The 19578-nt window shown below is 43.9% G+C and overlaps 1 protein-coding gene across 24 annotated transcripts in view; it reads left to right on the plus strand.

Moving 5' to 3' along the window:
• Positions 1 to 17461, plus strand: part of macf1a (microtubule actin crosslinking factor 1a) — a 224626-nt gene extending 207165 nt beyond the window's left edge. For 10 of the 24 annotated variants that reach the window (XM_071501060.1, XM_071501061.1, XM_071501066.1 and 7 more), the window contains 23 exons: positions 62 to 190; positions 672 to 854; positions 991 to 1146; positions 1363 to 1569; positions 1908 to 2027; positions 2158 to 2327; positions 2449 to 2608; positions 2693 to 2887; positions 2988 to 3260; positions 3422 to 3610; positions 3764 to 3875; positions 4011 to 4168; positions 4350 to 4512; positions 4644 to 4798; positions 4984 to 5058; positions 6929 to 6946; positions 7738 to 7855; positions 8931 to 8993; positions 9732 to 9764; positions 12015 to 12232; positions 13466 to 13588; positions 14561 to 14669; positions 15125 to 17461. In XM_071501060.1, the coding sequence (XP_071357161.1) occupies positions 62 to 190; positions 672 to 854; positions 991 to 1146; positions 1363 to 1569; positions 1908 to 2027; positions 2158 to 2327; positions 2449 to 2608; positions 2693 to 2887; positions 2988 to 3260; positions 3422 to 3610; positions 3764 to 3875; positions 4011 to 4168; positions 4350 to 4512; positions 4644 to 4798; positions 4984 to 5058; positions 6929 to 6946; positions 7738 to 7855; positions 8931 to 8993; positions 9732 to 9764; positions 12015 to 12232; positions 13466 to 13588; positions 14561 to 14669; positions 15125 to 15363 (3366 nt within the window). In that variant the 3' untranslated portion in view covers positions 15364 to 17461. The remainder of the gene's footprint in view (positions 1 to 61; positions 191 to 671; positions 855 to 990; positions 1147 to 1362; positions 1570 to 1907; positions 2028 to 2157; positions 2328 to 2448; positions 2609 to 2692; positions 2888 to 2987; positions 3261 to 3421; positions 3611 to 3763; positions 3876 to 4010; positions 4169 to 4349; positions 4513 to 4643; positions 4799 to 4983; positions 5059 to 6928; positions 6947 to 7737; positions 7856 to 8930; positions 8994 to 9731; positions 9765 to 12014; positions 12233 to 13465; positions 13589 to 14560; positions 14670 to 15124) is intronic. The other 14 variants (XM_071501068.1, XM_071501073.1, XM_071501053.1 and 11 more) reach the window with 7 other exon arrangements.
• The last annotated feature ends 2117 nt before the right edge of the window (positions 17462 to 19578 follow it).

Here is a 19578-nt window from a genome sequence, read left to right on the forward strand (position 1 = left end):
AATAATAGCAAATAATTAATTCATGCCTACTTCTCCTCTTCTCCCACGTGTTTCTCTGTAGGCTGAAGGTTTCCATGGTGAATTGGAGGAGTTCCTCCAGTGGCTGAGGAGGACGGAGAGCCAGCTGTCTGCCGCCAAACCAACAGGCGGTCTCCCTGAAACAGCCAGGGAGCAGCTACAGCAACACATGGTAACAGAGACTCACATTACACCTCGATACCCACAACGTTACACATAATACACACTGGCACAGACAAACATATTAACATAAATGTTCTGGAAAAAAATAGATTCTCCATTGCAAAGAAATGTTTTTGCATAAAACAAGTGATTGCTCTGCTGCTCAAGTTATAAAGTGTGAGTTTGTTTATAGTTGTTAGAAGCACATGTGAAAAACGTGACTCTTACAAATCACAAACTTGTCTCGTGTAAAAGTTCCTGCTGCATGAAGCTGGTTCAGTGTTGGATTTTAAGAGCACATAAACATTTTTACCAGCAGAGTTTAGAGCAGACGCTCAGAGTATTAGCTTACATCTGTTCATCTGTTTATACAGAGAAACACTTGGCATATGGTGACTATGAAAGTTTAATGGTGTCTATTGTTCTAAACTAGCCAGAGAAGCACAGCAACACTCAGTGTGAGTTCATGGTTGTGTCTTCTCTATCTCCAGGAGCTTCAGGCTCAGCTGACTCAGCGAGCAGACCAGTACCACCGGCTGCTGGATCAAGGAGAGTCCATGCTGCTGGCTCGAGGAGGAGAGGACGCAGGACCCGGTACCACCCAGACCCAGCAGAACCTGGCCATGCTGCAGAACAAGTGGGCCAGCCTCAACACCAAGATGGACGACCGCAGGGTAAGAGTGTAACCCTCTGTCAGTCAGTACAGATTTTAATTCTGTATTTAAGATCTTAGTTATTTTTTGGGTCTGTGATGTTTTATTGCAGGCTTGTTGTTAACTTTGAACTCTCTCTTTAAACTTTGTCTGACAGGGAAAGCTGGATGAGGCTGTTTCCTTGGCAACAGGTTTCCAGACTTCTCTGCAGGACACCATCAACTGGCTGACCCAGGCTGAACAGACCCTAAACATGGCCCAGCCCCCCAGCCTCATCCTGGACACGGTTCTCTTCCAGATTGATGAGCACAAGGTAGAAACTAAATATAGTCACAAGAAGCAGCATTAAAATGGTTTGCATTACACACACATCGAACACCTTTCTGTTTCAATGTGTGATTTGCACATTTTGATGCTGACTAAAAGATGGTACAAGTCATTATTTAGTTTTTCTTTTGAGATCATCTTCTCTCCCTCTGTGATGATGTGAACGCATCTTAACCTGAATCACTCGTCTGTGTCTGTGCAGGTGTTTGTGAATGAGGTGAACACCCACAGAGAGCAGGTCCTGGCTCTGGAGAAGGCCGGCTCTCAGCTTCGCTTTGCCAGCCTGAAGCAGGACGTGGTTCTTATCAAAAACCTGCTGCTCAGCGTCCAGGCCCGTTGGGACAAACTGGTGCAGAGGTCACTGGACCGCGGCCGACACCTCGATGAGGCCCGCAAACGAGCCAAACAGGTACAGGACAGATAGTTAGACTAACAGCTGATCACAAAGGGCACACTGATACACTAGTGAAAACTAGGCAAAGGTTTCCAGTAAATATAAGTTTGGTTGGAGAATATGACTCTGATAGCATGATATTAAGTATCTGAAACTGCACTCATGTTATGTGACTTATGATGTATTTAAACACATTTAAAAATCATTTCCTACCATATATTATCATAGAAGCAGAATCTGAACTTCTCACTTCATTTATTAGTAAAGAGCTGAATCCATATTTACCTCTGTCAGCCAGGGAGTATTTATGTATCACAGTATCAAACCTAAACTCTGTCCCACTCTTCCTGTAGTTCCACGAGGCCTGGAGGAAGCTGACAGACTGGCTGGAGGAAGCCGAGAAAAGACTGGACTCAGAGCTGGAGATCTCCAACGAGCCAGACAAGATCAAAGTACAACTGGCCAAACACAAGGTACCCTGGGAAATTATAAGGCACATTTATTCTGTGCATGTATATAGATATTTGAGTTCATGAGTTCAGCTTTTTGATGTGTTCCCATCTACAAACCAGTTTCCTTATTTTCCTTTTCCTGCACATCCAGGAGTTTCAGAAAGCGTTGGGCTCAAAGCAGCCTGTTTATGACACCACAGTGAGGTCTGGAAGAGCAATGAGGGACAAGGCCCAGCTGCCTGCAGACACCCAGAAACTGGATCACCTGGTAGGAGAAGTCCGTGACAAGTGGGACACCGTCTGTGGCAAGAGCGTGGAGAGGTAAAGAGGGTGAAGGATGTGGCCTGAGACTGGTTTATCGAAATGTCCATCACGGCTCTGAATCATCACATGAAATTAAAACATGATAATTAAAAGCTGTTGTCTTCTCTCCTCCATCCAGACAACACAAGCTGGAGGAGGCCCTGCTGTTCTCAGGCCAGTTCGCAGAGGCTCTTCAGGCCCTTGTTGACTGGTTGTACCGGGTAGAACCTCAGCTAGCAGAGGATCAGCCCGTCCACGGAGACCTGGATCTGGTGTCCAACCTCATGGACTCACACAAGGTGTGTACACTAAAGGTCGTGAGTCTGATGCTGCCCATACCTGCAGTGTACTGCTTCCTCACTGTCTAATGTCTGAACCCGCAGGCATTCCAAAAAGAGATGGGTAAGAGAACCAGCAGCGTTCAGGCTCTGAAGCGTTCAGCTCGGGAGCTGATGGAGACCGGTCGCGATGACACGGCATGGGTCAAAGTTCAGCTTCAGGAGCTCAGCAACCGCTGGGATACAGTGTGTGCCCTGTCAGTCACCAAGCAGACCCGCCTCCAGCAGGCACTCAAACAGGTCAGAGAAGAAGCTGCTGAAGTTTAAACCCTCTTCATCAATGATGCACAGTGTTGTTAAAAACCTCTCCCTGTCATCTTATGTTCCTCCTCTCCATCAGGCGGAGGAGTTTCGTACTGCTGTGCAGGTGCTCCTGGAGTGGCTCTCAGAGGCGGAGCAGACGCTTCGTTTCCGTGGCGTCCTCCCCGAAGAGGCAGAGACTCTGCAAGCGTTGCTGCACACACATCGTGACTTCATGGGCACAGTGGAGGAGAAGAGGACGGATGTCAACAAGGCTGCTGGCATGGGAGAGGGCATCCTGACCCTGTGTCACCCTGACTCCATCACCACCATCAAACACTGGATCACCATCATCAGGGCGCGTTTTGAGGAGGTGAGGGACGGAGGGGAGGGCTGAAAATCAAAGCTGTCAGAACTGGTCTGTCAGTAGTCCTGTTTTTGCTGTTGTTGCTTTTGTTTGTGGACATTTGACAAGTTAACATGATGAGAACAGAATAGAAATTTCTTATGTTAATCAAAACTTTCGCTCCACAGGTGCTGACGTGGGCGAAACAGCACGAGCAGCGGCTGGAGACGGCTCTGACCGAGGTGCTCAACAATGCCAACCTGCTGGAGGAGCTGTTGTCATGGCTACAGTGGGCCGAGACCACTTTGGTCCAGAGAGACACAGAGCCGCTTCCTCAGGACATCCCACAACTGAAATCTCTCATCACAGAACACCAGGTGGGTTTCCCATCGACCCACTGACTCATCAGTTGTTTGTGGGTCACTAAAGGCCCAGACACAGTATCTTGGTATTTTATTGCCCCGTAAACCTCACTGTGTTTGTACTGTTCATTAACAGTTGTGTTTATCACTCACCCTGTTTGCTCTCAGATGTTTATGGAGGAGATGACGAGGAAGCAGCCGGACGTGGACAAAGTGACAAAGACCTACAAAAGAAAACCAGCTGAGCCTCCCAGCAGCCTGGCGGAGAGGAGAGGAGCTCGTACGTCAACCTGTGTTTACCTTTAGATGCACAAATATTATGCTCTCCTACTTCCTGACAATAACATGAGCGGATACGTTAGAAATGTACAGATTACTCACACTATTACATTTAAATCTCTGTAACCCCTCACAGGCAAGCAGCAGCAGCAACAGCAGCAGCAGCAGGCAGCCATGCAGGTCTCTGGGGGAAACCCACGACTCAACCAGCTCTGTGCCAGGTGGCAGCAAGTTTGGCTGCTGGCTCTCGACCGGCAGTGCAAACTCAACGATGCTCTGGACAGGCTGGAGGAGGTATCTAGAATATTTGTACATTTAAATGCAGTAAAATGAAAGTGAAGTTCTAGGTGAAGGCCTATACTGAAGTTACATTCCTGCCTCTATTTTCTTGATATAACAATATCTCAGTATTACTTTAGTATTATCACTGTCAGTATGTTCTGTATGAAGCGTAACACACATTATCCACTTTCAGCTCAAAGAGTTTGCCAACTTTGACTTTGACGTGTGGAGGAAGAAGTACATGCGCTGGATGAACCATAAGAAGTCTCGTGTCATGGACTTCTTCAGACGCATCGACAAGGACCAAGATGGAAAGATCACGCGGCAGGAGTTTATCGACGGCATCCTGGCTTCAAGTAAGTGACGAGTGACTAGTTGGTTGGTTCAGTGTTTATTTTGATGTCTAAACGAGTAGTTTTGCAGTTTAAAAAATAAAATTACACTATAGTGTCAGTTATATATGGATTCATGTCGTCTGTCTGTGCAGAGTTTCCCACCAGTAAGCTGGAGATGACAGCCGTGGCAGACATCTTTGACAGAGATGGAGACGGTTACATCGACTACTACGAGTTTGTTGCTGCTCTTCACCCCAACAAGGACGCTTACAGACCAACCACTGACGCTGACAAGATCGAGGACGAGGTGAGAAAAATCAGTGACAAATGCCTGGATATGAATTCCACACCTGAACAAGAAGAGATGACATTATGATGATACACATGGTGCAATATTGGGGCCATGTATTTATACTGGAGGGGCCCAGTGCTCAGTCAGTCGAGGTTCGTAGATGTGAATGATTCACTGACATGTCGTCTGTTGTTGTGCAGGTGACTCGGCAGGTGGCCCAGTGTAAATGTGCCAAGAGGTTCCAGGTGGAGCAGATCGGAGAGAACAAATACCGGGTAAGTTTAGTTCAGTTTCTGGGTCAGTTTAACATTTAATATTTTAAAGAATAGGTTAGAAACAAACTGTTATTTAATGTGTAACAAATGTCAATGTTTGTTGTAATTAATTGATTTGTAATTGTTAAACAGAGCTGGGTCAAAGCAGTTTTGCAAACAGCTGTTGGCTTTTTGTTCTCTGAGTTTTGAGTATTAGAGAAGTCAACATCATCAGACCTGTTCTTAACTTTACTGTGAACTTCACATCAGCTTCTATAATCAGATGTTTGGATAGGAATGTGTTGCCACAGTTTGTTTCCCTCTGAGATGGCAACTTCTCCTCACTCTGATAAACAAGCCTCAAGGAAAAGAAAGTAGGAAGCTGAAAGTTACTTTGCAAACACTGTTTGACCCAGTTCTTCTTGACAGATTATTTATTTTAACTGGCTGAGTCTTCACTTGTCCATCAGGCACCAATTAACAGCTCACATGTCTCAACATAACTTCACAGCATTTGAATGTGTCCATCTCACATCATGGTGTATTTATAAGTGTTTAAATTGTCTGTATCATAACATAACATGTCATGTCATGATAACATTGATATGACATGTGAATAACATCTCGCAGCACTCCAGGATTGTCAGCTGAGCCTTCTCTGTTGTCACAAAAACATTAACATAACCATGTAAATGAGGCAGCGTAGATACACACTGGGCTGCTGGGTAACAAAGACGTAGAGCTCTGCCCGATTCACTCGCTCTGCTGTGAGGTGGCGTTCAAAGGAAGCAGGTTTTTAGAGCTTTGATTAAAATAAATTTAAGATCTACTGAAGCCTCAGGAACCAAGAGGAAATTGGAGTTTGCACTAATCCTCAAGTTCAGCTGTTCATTAATATTTTCTTCACTTTTTCAGCACCAGAAATGGTAAATTACAGCAGCGACTACAGCTAGTGAAAGTTAGAAAGATACTCCATCTACTTGTGCATATTTTGAAGTTTTTTTTAAAGTTCCAGTTCACTGTTAGTTGGCCACTGTAAACCTAAAGAAATCAAACAGAGAAATGGAACAAAGTAAAAGTTTCCATTGCTTTTGACCAAAAAAAGTCCAGGTTATAAATGTGCCCCAGTCTGTTAAAGCCACATTATGATGTGACTCATGTTGATGATGTAATAATAATTGACACAAGGACAAAAATACAAACATACAAAGATGTTTAAGTTTCACTGGCCAAAAACGAAAAACCATCGTACGTTCTTTCAACCGTGGAAGTTCTTAAACATGAGGCCCCTTGTTTAAAACCTCTATGAGCCACAGTGTTTGTGATGCTTGTCCCAGCAGTCTGTGTGTATCTGTGCATCATTTTACAGTGGCCATAAACCCTAACAGTTTTCAGCAGCTTCTACTGGATCGGCCATCACTACCACTGCTGCAGAATGTGTGTCCACTCCATCATTATCCACTGGGTAATGATTTCCAGTGTCTAACTGCAGGACACTGGGGATGCTGATTGTACACCAGTTACCCTGTCTGTCCTGTGTGTGTTTGTTCGTTATTGCTCATGTTTGTGTGTCTGTCTTCACTTTCCTTCACTCTCACTGTCTTCACCTCCATCTCACCGTCATCAGCTGGCAGTTTCAAACAACATCTTCACAGCCACACACTCATGTCCGCTGCATCTGTTTGCTTCCACCACTAATTCTCAACTCAAATAACAGAAGTACACACATTTTACAGTTTGTGAGAACCAGCTTTTAGAAGATCTTGTACACAGATAAATGGCATCCGTTCATACAGTAGAAGACTTGAGTTGTCAGTACATGTTGTTTCACTCTTGCTCTGTTTCTTTCTCCTTGTGTTCCTCTGCTCCGTGTCTACTGGATTTATTGTAGTTCTTCCTCGGGAACCAGGTAAAGTGACTGCCGCTGCTGTGATTGGACGTGTGAAATCTGCTCCATGACCCTCCACCAATGGAGTGCTGTCCTTTCTGCTGTCATATGCTCACAAAAAGAGTTTTTGTTTCAGTAATTTTATATAAACAATGTTTAAAAAACTCCATTGTGGCTTTGCAACGTGTGAGCAGGTTTCACCGTCCGACCTGTGTTACTGCTGTGATTTGTTTGGTGTTGAGTGACAAATTGCACAATGTGAAGCAGGCGACAATGACATGGCCAAAGTGGTAATTAGTGGTGAGGTGATATATAGTCTGCTTTGGACTGAAGCTGGGGAGCAAATCAAGCTGCTTGGAGACAGAGTCAGCAAATTCCTTCGGTGCTGGTATCGCTTTGGAGTTGTGCTTTGCTGGGCGGTTTGAACAATTCAAATGTATTTTGAAAACTTGAAAAAGACTAAACATAGAAATAGCTGTGGTTTCTACTGGAAATGATGCTTAGATTTGGGCGGCTGGGTGACTGATTCTGTCAGTGCATGTTTTTTCTGTTGTTGCATGAAGTAGAAGAGATGATCTGGTCAGATTTGGTACATTGATGCTTGGTGTGATGCTGCAAATAATTTAAAAATCAATAATAAATATATCAACTATTATTTTACTCACTGAGTTTCTCCTCATCTTCTTCTGATTCCCTCACTTTCTTCTCCCTGTTTCATCAATTCCCTCTCTCACCCTCCGTCTTGCTGTGTCTCTCATCCTCTGTTCTCCTCCTCCTCGCTGCGTCCTCCCTTTAATCTTTTATCTCCTCAGTTCGGTGACTCTCAGCAGCTGCGTCTGGTGAGGATTTTGCGCAGCACAGTGATGGTGAGAGTCGGAGGCGGCTGGATGGCTCTGGACGAGTTTCTGGTCAAAAATGATCCATGCAGAGGTGAGTGATGTTGACACACACACATACCCCCTTTAAATCTTGCCTAATACACACACACACACACACACAATCATATGTAGTTCTTCTCCTCTGACTCACTTTCTTTATCTTCACATCCATTCAGAGCCGGGATACTGGAGTTTGTGGCCAATATTAGTTTTTGCATAAGATTTGAAAACTCTTAGATCTCTTAGATTTGGTTCATCTTTGAATTATGGACATCATATGCACTGAGCAGCACTAATCACACACACACACACACACACACACACACACACACACACACACACACACACACACATACAGTAGCATTTTACAGTTGAAATATAAACTTATAACATTAACAGCAGATGTAATAAGACATTTTAACAGTAAACCTTTGAACAGATATTAAATTAGTATTAATATCAACAATAAACCACAATTAAAAAAACACAATTTAATGTTAAACCACAATTTAATGTAAGAAAAATACGATTAGATAAATTTCCTCCTTATCAGACTGAGGCGAAAGTGTTTTATATCACTCAGGCTCTGGCACTTCCACACACATACCATCACACTGCTCTTTACAAAAGCAAACTCCTGCACTGAGCTCTTGACATATTTACACCAGCGAGCATCAGTTACTGACAACACGCAGATCAGGAGAAACACTCTGGCAGAACCAACTCAAGTGTGTCAAGTTGTCTGTCAGCAGGTGATGCAGGAACCTGCCGCTCCGTCTCCTGTTCTCTCCAGTGTTTCTTTCCAGTGACGTCTACAGTCGGTGTTTTTGTTGGGCTCCCGGTATTTCTCTCCATCTCTCTGACCCAAATCTCCCAAATCCCAAAATCCGCCCCCCCCCCCGAGTCCATCCTCTGTCGATCCTGAAGGAGCTCGTCATCTTATCCTGTCACATTTTATTTCTGTATATACACAGCTGGTTTCTCTCCTCGGTCTCTGTCCTGTCTTTTTTTTTTTTTTTTCATTCTTTCTTATAAATAACAGTAGTATTGCATGGTGCATGGTCCTCAGTTCTCTCCTTCTTCCTTCCCTTCTCTTTTTCCCTCCCTCCCTTTTTCTCTTTCCTCAGTGCAACATCCAGGACTTAAGATTCTCCGCTCCGATTCCAGTAGCTCCATCTCATCTCGTATAGGTTGGATTTCTCCTCTACCTCTTATGCTTTCACTCTCTCCTAACTGCTCGTCTTCTCTCCGTTCTGTTTGTTTTGGTCAGTCTCTTTTTTTTTTTCCAGATTTCTACTCTTTTCTCTTCATCCTCTGTGATACTTTTTTCTCTCGTTTCCTCTTCCATTTATCTTCATCTTTCCTCCTCTTCTTCCTCTCTGTTCTGGTTTGTTGGGTTGGTCTTGTTGCTGTGCCTTGCTGACTGTGATCACCTGACTAACGTTATGTCTCCCCACTGTTCTGCTCTTCCTCTCTCCTGACCTCCCTCTGGCTGTCGCGCTCACGCAAGCCCTGAAATCCTGACCTGCTCACGTTTTCTTAACACGTTTCAGGGGTCACTGACACTCGTCTGGACCCCCAGTGGTCAGCTGTGTGTGTTTGTGTGTGTGTTGTGGTACTAAAGGAGGATTTTTGACCGATCCGTTAAGCAGTCTTGACTCTAGAAACAGTGCCCGTGTGTGTGCACGAGTGTGTTTTGGGCGAGTCCATGAAGTGGAATCTGTGTGTGTGTGTGTGTGTGTGTGTGTGTGTGTGTGTGTGTGTGTGTGTGTGTGTGTGTGTGTGTGTGTGTGTGTGTGTGTGTGTGTGTGTGTGTGTGTGTGTGTGTGTGTGTGTGTGTGTGTGTGTGTGTGTGTTTCTGTGTGTGAGACTTTCTTCATTCCACCATGAGCATGCGGTTATTTCACATTGTCTCTTGTGTCTCTTAGTGACAGTCACTCCTGGCTATTTCTGCTGCCGAGGTATCTACACTTCCTCTCTGTCTCTCACCCCATTCTTCCATCTCTTTCACTCTTCATCCATCCATCCAGTCTCCATCTTTAACCACAGCTGTCCTCTGTGTGTCTATATATGTGTGTGTACAGTTTATAAGTGTGGTCAGGTTTGTGTGTATAGACGTTGATGTCAGTCTTGTCTATGTGCCACATGTCTGCGTCATGCTTTCCTCACTCACAACAAAAGCAGGATTTGGTCAACCCCTGGTCTTTCTGTTTTATTTTATTCTATTTTTTGAAGTACTTTTCTAAAATTAGTAAAACAAGATGTACAAATTTTTTACAAGTGAGCTTATAAACTGAACTTGGGCGGAGAAGCTCAGCAGACACCAAAAGGAAAACAGAAAAAAAAATCTCCTTATAACATCAGATCTTGTTTATTAGTAATTAGTAGCCATTTTTCTATTTTGACCCCTCTCAGAAAAAAATGAAACGCATGCTTCACCAAATCTGTGAAACCAAACAGTCAAGAGTCAGTGAGTGTGTAAGACCTGGGCGTGGCCAGCCTGGGTTTCTAATAACGCTGGCTTCCAACGCGGCTCCTTTAAATGTGATGGCTGGTTGGTGGGAGACACAATTACAGGGTGCACCTGGCTGGCTGGCGTTGAGGGGGGACGTAATTGCAGGGTGCACCCATTTAATTGACTTGCCTTGCTGTCCGGTTGCTAGGGACGATGGCCATGAGGCTAGGAGTTGCACTGCTACTACGGCTAGCTGCAGCCCTCTCTCTTCTCTTTTGACTTTTTTTTTTTACACCCCATTCTTCACTTTTTCATCTTGTTTCCATGTTTTCTCCGTCTTTCTTCTCTAGTTTATTGTGTATTTTTTGTTTCTTTTTTTTGTTTTCTCTTCTGTCCTCTCTCTCTCTCTCTCTCTCTCTCTCTCTCTCTCTCTCTCTCTCCCTCTCCGTGGCTGGCTTCTCCAGGCTTGTTGTTGTCTGCTGGGGCTGCTGCACTACTTTCTGTCCGAGAATGCTGCTGAGTGTCTTTTGAAGAAGGGAGAAACCCTGAATCTCTGGGCTCTCTCCTGATAAGCATTAACCAGGCATGACCCCCACATATATTTATACACATACTGTGTATACACTGCAGAGCTGAGATGCTCCTTCGCAGCAAGAAGAGAAAACGAGCTCAAATGGGAGAGCTTGTTGAAAAACGAGAGAAGAGAGGCTGTGCTTTTGCTCCCACTGCCCTCAGATGTTTTGAAAGCAAATACGCAATGAAAGTGTGTGTGTCGCTCAGTGAAATGTCATTTTTCACAAAACTGGAGACACCTGCCATACCTTAAAGGAAAAGTTGCACATTTTGTGAAATACACTTATTTGCTGTCTTGCTGAGAATTAGATGACAAGTTTAATACCTCTTTCACATCTGTACAGTAAATATGAAGCTACAGCCAGCAGCTGATTAGCTTAGCTTAGCATAAAGACTGGAAACAGAGGGAAACAGTTAGCCTGGTTCTGTCCAAAGGTAAAAAAAAAAAAAAGCTCACGAATAAACATGTTCTAGCTCAGATGAAAGATGAGCCAGGCTAGCTGTTTCCCCCTGATTCCATTCTTTATGCTAAGCTAAGCTAAAGCTGAATGTTTCCTGGCTCTAGCTTCATTTTTAACACACAGACAGGTATCGATCTTCTCATTAAACTCTCAAAAGGAGATAAATAAATATATTTCCCAAAATATTGCGCCATTCCTTTAAAGATATAATCAGCATTTGAACTCTCTGTTGAGAGAAGAATCTCTCTGGAGAGAAAATGTTTTCTCTGGACTTGAAATGAAGGGAAGTATGTGAAAGACCAAAACCCTGATGGGCTGGTTGACAGGTTTGTCTGCAGCGATGACAGAGTGTCTCGCAGACGTGTCCACAGATGTGGACGACTTGCTGACTTTCGTTGCGTATAAAAAATTAATTACAGTATTTCTAATTTTGCACTCAAACCAAACACACTCACTCACCTCCCCCCTTAAAAACAACTCAACCAAAGTGCATTTATGACTCCCTGAACCCCCAAACCCCAACCCCACCCCTCCAAACATCCGCTCTGCTCACGTGCACTCTCAAGTGAAACATGCACGGACTCTGATGTCTGCAGGAAGCACTGACTCTCTCCCTCACGCTGCTCGCTGCCTCTGCCGCCCCCTGCTGGAGGAAAACTGTGACCCCCGACACAAACAAACCAGCTCATTTGTCTCCACTGTTTCCCTGTTTCTCTCTTCAGCTCGTGGTCGCACCAACCTGGAGCTGAGGGAGAAGTTCATCCTTCCTGAGGGAGCGTCTCAGGGACTGGCTGCGTTCCGCTCCCGGGGCCGACGCTCCAAACCGGGCTCCAGAAACGCCTCCCCCACCCGCTCCTCCTCCTCGGCCTCCCACAGCGGTGCCTCTCTTCCCTCTGCACCCTCTGCCCCTGCCACACCGACGGCCTCTGCATCTTCCAGGGTAAGAGCTGACATCAGCATTTCAGTTGTCTGATTTCTAGTGTTTTCAGAGGAGACACAGGATCTAACTTTATTCACCTCAAAGAGAATCAGATGATTTAAGGTCCATTTCTTTCATCATGCCATGACAAGTTTCTATGCACCTCAGGTCTACTCTGCAGGTATTGTAATACTACAACCGGGGAGGAATTTAATATGAAATTGATCTTGAATTTCACACCACATATAATTTAAAAGACAATTAAAAGTGCAGGTTTTGGATTTCTGAAACTTGCAGGTACCTTGTGTTCACACCGAGGTGAAACAGATGGAAACACAGTTACAGACAAATTCAAGGTAACCAAAGGAAACGTTAAAAAAAAAAAAAAAAAAAACTGAGTCCACGATTTAATTTTGAGACAAACAAACAGACTGTGCAGGTGACATGAATATTCCAGTAAACATGGAAATTTATAAAGTTGTCATTTTGTCTTATTCCAGTTTCCAGTGAAACCCATCTGAGACAATCTTTAACTCAATAGAAAAAAGAAGCAGAACATCTGTGAAGCTTTAGTCCTGTAGCATAAGAACACACACACACACACACACACACACACCTTTGGCACACACACTCTGTCACACTCATCTTCTGTTTTGTGTTTGAGGTAATAATGTTAAATAGAAACATTGTCATTGTCAGCCCATTGTTACCAGACCTGATGTTGATGTCTCATTTGTCACCTGATTACTGTGTAGAACCAATCCTGTGTGTGTGTGTGTGTGTGTGTGTGTGTGTGTGTGTGTGTGTGTGTGTGTGTGTGTGTGTGTGTGTGTAAGAGAGAGAGAGAGACTTCATGTATGTGTGTTTCATAGATTTATGTTACACATTGTTCAGTTGTCATCCTTCTGTTGTTGTTGTCAAAAATCACCACATCCTTAACTGTGATTTTTTTTGTTCTTGTTTCATTGTTTTGATTTTTTTCTTTTATCTTTTTGTCTTTTCCCCTCGTTCCTGTCATTCATCCCTGCTAACCTGGCTTCAAAAACGTGTGTCTGTTAAAAAAAAAAAAAAAAAAAAAAATCATCCGCTCTCACACAAAAACACACTGCGCTGCACTCCCTCGCTATCAAACCGCTCCTCCCTTCCTCCATAACTCCCTCCCTCCTCCTTGTTTGCTTCTCTCCTATGCTGCTTTGCTCTCCTCCTCCACCCTTCCTTTCTTCCTTCCTTGCTCCCTTCCCTTCCTCCCTTCAGTCCTCCCATACTCACTCGCGTGACTATGCCAAGCCCTGGCTGGCTCACAGTAAAACGCCAACGCCAACCAAGTGCCACTGCTGCCCAGATCTCGGTCACAGCCACACCACTCCTGGGCACGAGGTAACACACTCAACCCCACCCACCACCCACCTACCTGCCTCCCTGTCCCACCCCAATGAACGCGCTAATGCACTAACGCACACTCCCGGGTGCTCACACACCACCGTGTACAAAGTTTTACTTTTGCTGCTGTCGTGTGAAGAACTTGAAACTCCAGTTTCAGTGGTTTTCATGTTTGGATTTGAGTTGAGAGTTGTTTCATCTCCTGAAGGTTGTGAACATTTTCCAACCTTTAACTTGAGAGGAAACGTGATGTGGTGAAGCTAAAACACTGTGAAGAAGAAAGGTTTTAAATTAAAGGGAGACAAATCATAAACAGCGTGGTCATTAAATGCTTCACACACATGTAGACTGGATTCAAAGTTAACGTGAAAGCAGTTTACACACAAATCACATTGAGTTTAGGCTTTGAAAGACTTTTCAGATTTGAATTTTTGCATCTGATTAATGTAGGGCTGAAATAATTATTTGATTAATTGATTAGTTGATTGACAGAGAAGTAATCGCTAACTACTTTGTTATTATCCATTACAGTCATTTTTTTCTAGCAGACAAAACAACAATATTAACTGGTTTAAGCTTGTTAATTGTGTAGTTTTGATAATAAATTGAATATGGTTTTGTTTTAAACTGTTAATCAGATAAATCAATCAATATGAAGACGATACCCTGACTCAGGTTTATAGAAAAATCGATTAATCAAAAATATTTATTAGTTGCAGCTGCAGTTAAATGTTCAATACAAACCTTTCACAGATACGTAATAATATTCAGAATTTGTAGATATGTGTGTGTTAAGAGTTCTCTGTGTAGTTTTCATTTTTGTGTTGAGTATTTGTTTGTAGCTCTGTTTTTGTGTCCATGTCCATGTGAAGAGCTGTTTATTTGTGTAGTGTGTCTGTGATGCAATGCACATTCGCTCAGCTCCCAGTGGAGTTCCCCTCAGCTGATGTTTCCTGTGTGCTCCTGCAGGGGGCGGCGTCGGGCTCCAAACTGAAGAGGCCGACTTTCCACTCGAGCCGAGGGTCCCTGACCGGAGAGAACGGGGGAACGACACACACCAGCAAACCAGGACGAAGTGGTGAGACGGCGCTTATATTCAGACTGTCAAACACTTTCATCTTCCTTCACGTCACTGTCCTTACCATGAAACAAGACAGTCTACAGCCAGGCTAGCAGTTCTGCAAGCATGCACTTAACAGCCGTGTTAACATTAGCATGCTAACATTAGCTCATTAGCACCAAATAGAAATTACAGCTGAGGGAATGTCGTGAAAAACTACAAAATACTGTGTCAGTTCATCAAGTAGATGTTTAGATATTTGAGTGGTTTATGTGAAAACCTGACCTGCTGGTGGTACTAGATTAAGTCTCCAAAATCACAGGGATTCATCCTCTGGGGATCATGAACGTATTATTCATTCAGATATTTCAGTCAGACAACCAACGTTACTGTGTTACAGTGACTTTACAGTAACTTTAAAACCTAAATGATATGAATTAAATACATATGCAAACTCTTCATCTCCCTGTCAGATCCAAAGCGAGGAGCCAGCGGTCCGACCAGCCGTGCTGGCAGCCGGGCGGGCAGCAGAGCCAGCAGTCGGCGAGGCAGCGATGCCTCAGACGCATCAGAGCTGCAGGACGCTCGCTCCGTCTGCTCTGACACATCAGACACCCCGAGACGACCCGGCAGTGGGGCCAAACCCTCCAAGATCCCCACCATCTCCAAGAAGGCTCCCAGTCCAAAGACCCCAGGGTCTGCAAAGAAATAACACCAGCCACAGAAACTGGAGCAGGACGGTTACACCTCCCTTTCACAGAGGGTAGACCGCTCTCATCGGCCATCTTGGGTGTACCAGCTCTTCAATCTGAAACGTCCATCCGTAGGGATTGTCTTGCATCTGTGCACTATGACTGATTTAACAGGGGAAAGAAGGAGATGGATAAGATGAGTGAGTCTCCCTCTCAGTCTTTCCCCATTCTGAAAAAGTGGCTGAAAACCTGCACAAGAGGAGAAAGGTTCTGGTCTGACAGTCCCAGGCCAGAGTCTGCGGGGCTGAAACCGACTTCCCCCTTTAAGAAGTGACCCCAATTTGCCTTCCAGTCTCCTGCTTCTTCTTTCAAAAGTTCCCCACCAGCGTGGAACCAAACACCAACTGACTTGACGTGATGCTGCCTTACTTTGTGTTACACACTTCTGTCCCGATCAGACAGAGCGACACATAAAAGTCTTTAAACTGCTTTATAACACAAAAACACACACATTTTAACTCAGAGGTGGGGTAGGGAGTGGGACACACCACCACCACAGCTACAAAAACAAAAAAAGCTCAGATGACATTCAGGAAAAAAGAGAAGAATTGTGGGTTATTATTTTGGCTTGTGGGCCAGATGCCTCAACGATGAGTTAAAAAAGAAAATATGCAACGACTGCCATGTCGCTTCCTCTGGACTGGTTGGCGAGAAAAAGAGTCACCTCAGCAGATCTGCAGAGGCAGACACCACGTGTGGAGAGCTCAGGAGGCGGGAAACGCTGCCCGACACACACACACACACACACCCACCGAGCGTCTAACCTCAGACTCAGAGGATCGGTGGTGGTGGTGACAGTGGCGGTGGTGGTGCTGCTGCAGCTGAGGGCAAACACTCACACACTCAAACACCGCAGAGCAGACTCCTCCCGACCGCTGGAACGTTAAGATCGGCCTCGTGTGTGCATTTCAGCGAAGGGCGGTGTGGTTCTGTCACATGCCGGCGTAACAATCTGACACACAAAATTCACAAACTGGCAATAGAAAGGACTATTTTTATGGTGACACACAACTAACAGCACATTACTGACAATATACGACATGTGTAACCTAACCTGATGTTAATGCCCATGTTCGCAGAGTTCCACGACCAGCATGCACTAATTGTTTCTTCCTCTGCAGTTCCACATTAATGTCTACATTGCGTTGCCCTTAGCAACCCAGCAGCACACACAAACACACACACACGTTGGTGTGTATCATGTGTGTCTTTGTTAAAGGAAATAATAGAGGTCATTGACTTGAGTCACTGTATGCAAAATTTTAATTTGCGAATGTCATTTTTCTTCTGGTTGTTTTTCTGGTTAATTTATAATCCAGTTGTACTTTTGTTATCTAGCTTGAAAGAAAAGTCTATTTATTTTTCAGTTTCATGTCATATCACCATTGGCGGAGAGTGATTTAGTATTATGGTTAAAGAAATTGTGATTTTTGTACCAAGGAAATGTCCACTCCGCTCTTTGACATTATGTGTGTGTAAAGTGTGTTTCTACTTCATTGTAACATTACATTATTCACTAGGTCGCTGATTCTAGTGGCAGCCTTGTTTGTTTAATTTTCTTTTTTTGCTAATGACTATAATTCCCAGACCATGACCAAAGGGGTTTGCCCTTCATGTGTAGAGAGAACTACAAATATGAACGACAGGAGTCCTGGGCAGAGTGGACCAATGAGAGCGGGTTTTCCTCCCTCGTGTTCCTCCCCAGCGACTCTTCTTCTAGGCTTTTTTTCAAATGTCCCATCATTGATGGGGCCGAGTTGTCTCTGTGTTATCTCAGTGTAAGAGATGAAGTTTATGAAAACTAATGAAATTACAGTAAGAAAGAAGACATCTTAAGGTGATTTTTATTTATTTATTGTCTCTCTGAGGAGGGGGGATTCAGGGCGAAGGAGACGAGTCCACCACCTTTTGATGCTGTGCTACTCTTAGTGTGATGATGACAACATGGAGGGAGGGGCGGGTGTTACTAGGAGTCAATTGTGTAAAAGTTAAACAAAAAACTAAAATTATAAACTTTTTTTGTTCTGTTTTTGTATTAAAAATATGCTTGCAGTAAAACTGTCTCTTGTCTTTGATTTATGTCCATTTTTATTTCTACATTTACCTGCTTTTTTTTATGTTTGTTAAATTTTTAGAATATACACCAACCAGTGGTCACACTGCACTGCACATTTTTTATTGTGCAAACCGTAGATGTAACTTTCTTTCAGCTTCCTTTCATTGTGATTATCTCACATTGTTCTTAGGTTTTATTTCATGATTAGAATGTTTATGTTTTGACTATTTTCACAACTGCTTTTACTTTTGTGTGCATACATCACTGCCTACGTGACTTGTGTTAATTTTCTTTATATTTATGGATGATCCAGTTTTTCTTAATCCCCATTTTTATGATTTTAATTTATTTGTATGCTGTTTGCTCATTCTTACATCTGATCTTTTTGAAGTGTACATGGAAGGAGCTAAATGGATGTCATTTTGTTTCCCCTCTCTTGTGTGTGCATGTGCGTGCCTTCATGCACACATGCCGGACAGCAGACCACGGGCTCCCAGGCACTGACCGGACATTTCTAGGTAATTATCCTGTAAGAGATAAGGACACACCCGACTGGATGTTCACTTCACTGGACCGGGAGGAGGTACACACAGGAGCTGGTGCTGGTGCTGGTGCTGGCGGCTCAAAGTCATTTTAATAATTTGGCATTTCTGATGTCTCTTCCTCCTCCTCGCGTCTTTCTCTCTGAATATTTGCCACTAAGTTTTTAATCACAGTCCCAGTTTGTGTGTGTGTGTGTGTGTGTGTGTGTGTGTGTGTGAGACGGAGGATTTGAAAATAACTTTGTCCTGTTTATTTGGTGGTTCCACCGGAGATGATGAGGTCTGAGTCCACCCTCTGCAGCTGTGTGTACACACACACATTCCCTCCTCTCATTTTCTGTCCACTCTCAATCCATCTACGCCCGTCCTCCCTGCAGTCCATCTGTCATCCCAGACCTCTCTCTGATGACAGTCCTCGCTCTGTTCCACCACTTCTGTCTCCCAGGAATGTCATTTTTCATTTTTGGTGGGTTTGTATGGTTTCAAGGGCACTCAGTTCCTCCACATCCCCTCCTTTTCCTCTCTCTGTCTCTCCTCCTCTACTCACTCCCTCGCTTTTCCTTCACCACCTCCTCTTCATCCTCTCTCACCATTATCTCTCCAGACAAAACCTCCTAAAGTTGCAGATGTGCAGAGAAAAGAAAAACAAAATGGGCAGAGCGTTAATTCCTGGCATTTGGGACTCGCCCTTTCGGCCAGGACAGAATGAACCGCGGTCAGTTTGGTTTGGTCAGTGTTATTCATGCCTTTCAAAGTGACCACAAGTACCAGGCTGCTTTGAAGAAAAGAGTACACAAACACGAGCTGGCACAGGGCTGAACCTCACTACTATATTTGAGTCATTTCTTCCCTCCAGATCCTTTTGGTTTAGACACACACATACACCGAGTGTGTTTGCATTAGGTCTGCTGCAGGGCAAGCTCAGTAAACTGATGAACAGCTCGACGGGAAACGGTGTAGCACAGTGCAACACAAAACCTGCCACTTCAGAGTGCAAGTCCAGAAGTGTTAGGTTGAGGCCGTTCAACCTAACACAGTTCAAATGTGATGTTTTCCATTTTGTTAGATCCAACCCTCAGTGATGTTTGAGATTTTAGAGCTTTGGCAAAGAAAAAAAAAATATTTATCCAAAGTGAGAAATGTGCCACAGTTATGGAGTCCCAAAACTGACAGAACATGAAGCCAGAAATATAAATACATGAATGAAAGGAAATCATACTGGAAATAAAGTGGAAAAACAAATAAAACACATATTGTATATATTATATAACTTTTCTTTTGACCTTGATGAAAAAGGGAAAAAATGATTAAAATAGAGAAAAAGAGTGAGCAGGCTAACAATAACATTTTTATCTTAATCCTCAAGTGCATGTCATCAAAATCCAGAGAGAAATCTGAGAAAAACTAATTAAAATGACAAGATTACAAGAACTTTTAGTGACCTAGTGTTCAGTGCAAAAACTGTATTATTTCTGACTTGTCTGGTATCTCCAACTCAGCGCAGGTGTGAGCGTCTTTAGTCAAGAAACTAAATCCTTGACACCAGTTCTGCCTGGAGATCTCACCACCTAACGGGG

This window comes from Trachinotus anak, unplaced genomic scaffold (assembly GCF_046630095.1).
Source record: "Trachinotus anak isolate AG129_WGS33_773 ecotype Australia unplaced genomic scaffold, CSIRO_AGI_Tana_v1 ptg000016l, whole genome shotgun sequence".
NCBI classification, from domain to species: Eukaryota; Metazoa; Chordata; class Actinopteri; order Carangiformes; family Carangidae; genus Trachinotus; species Trachinotus anak.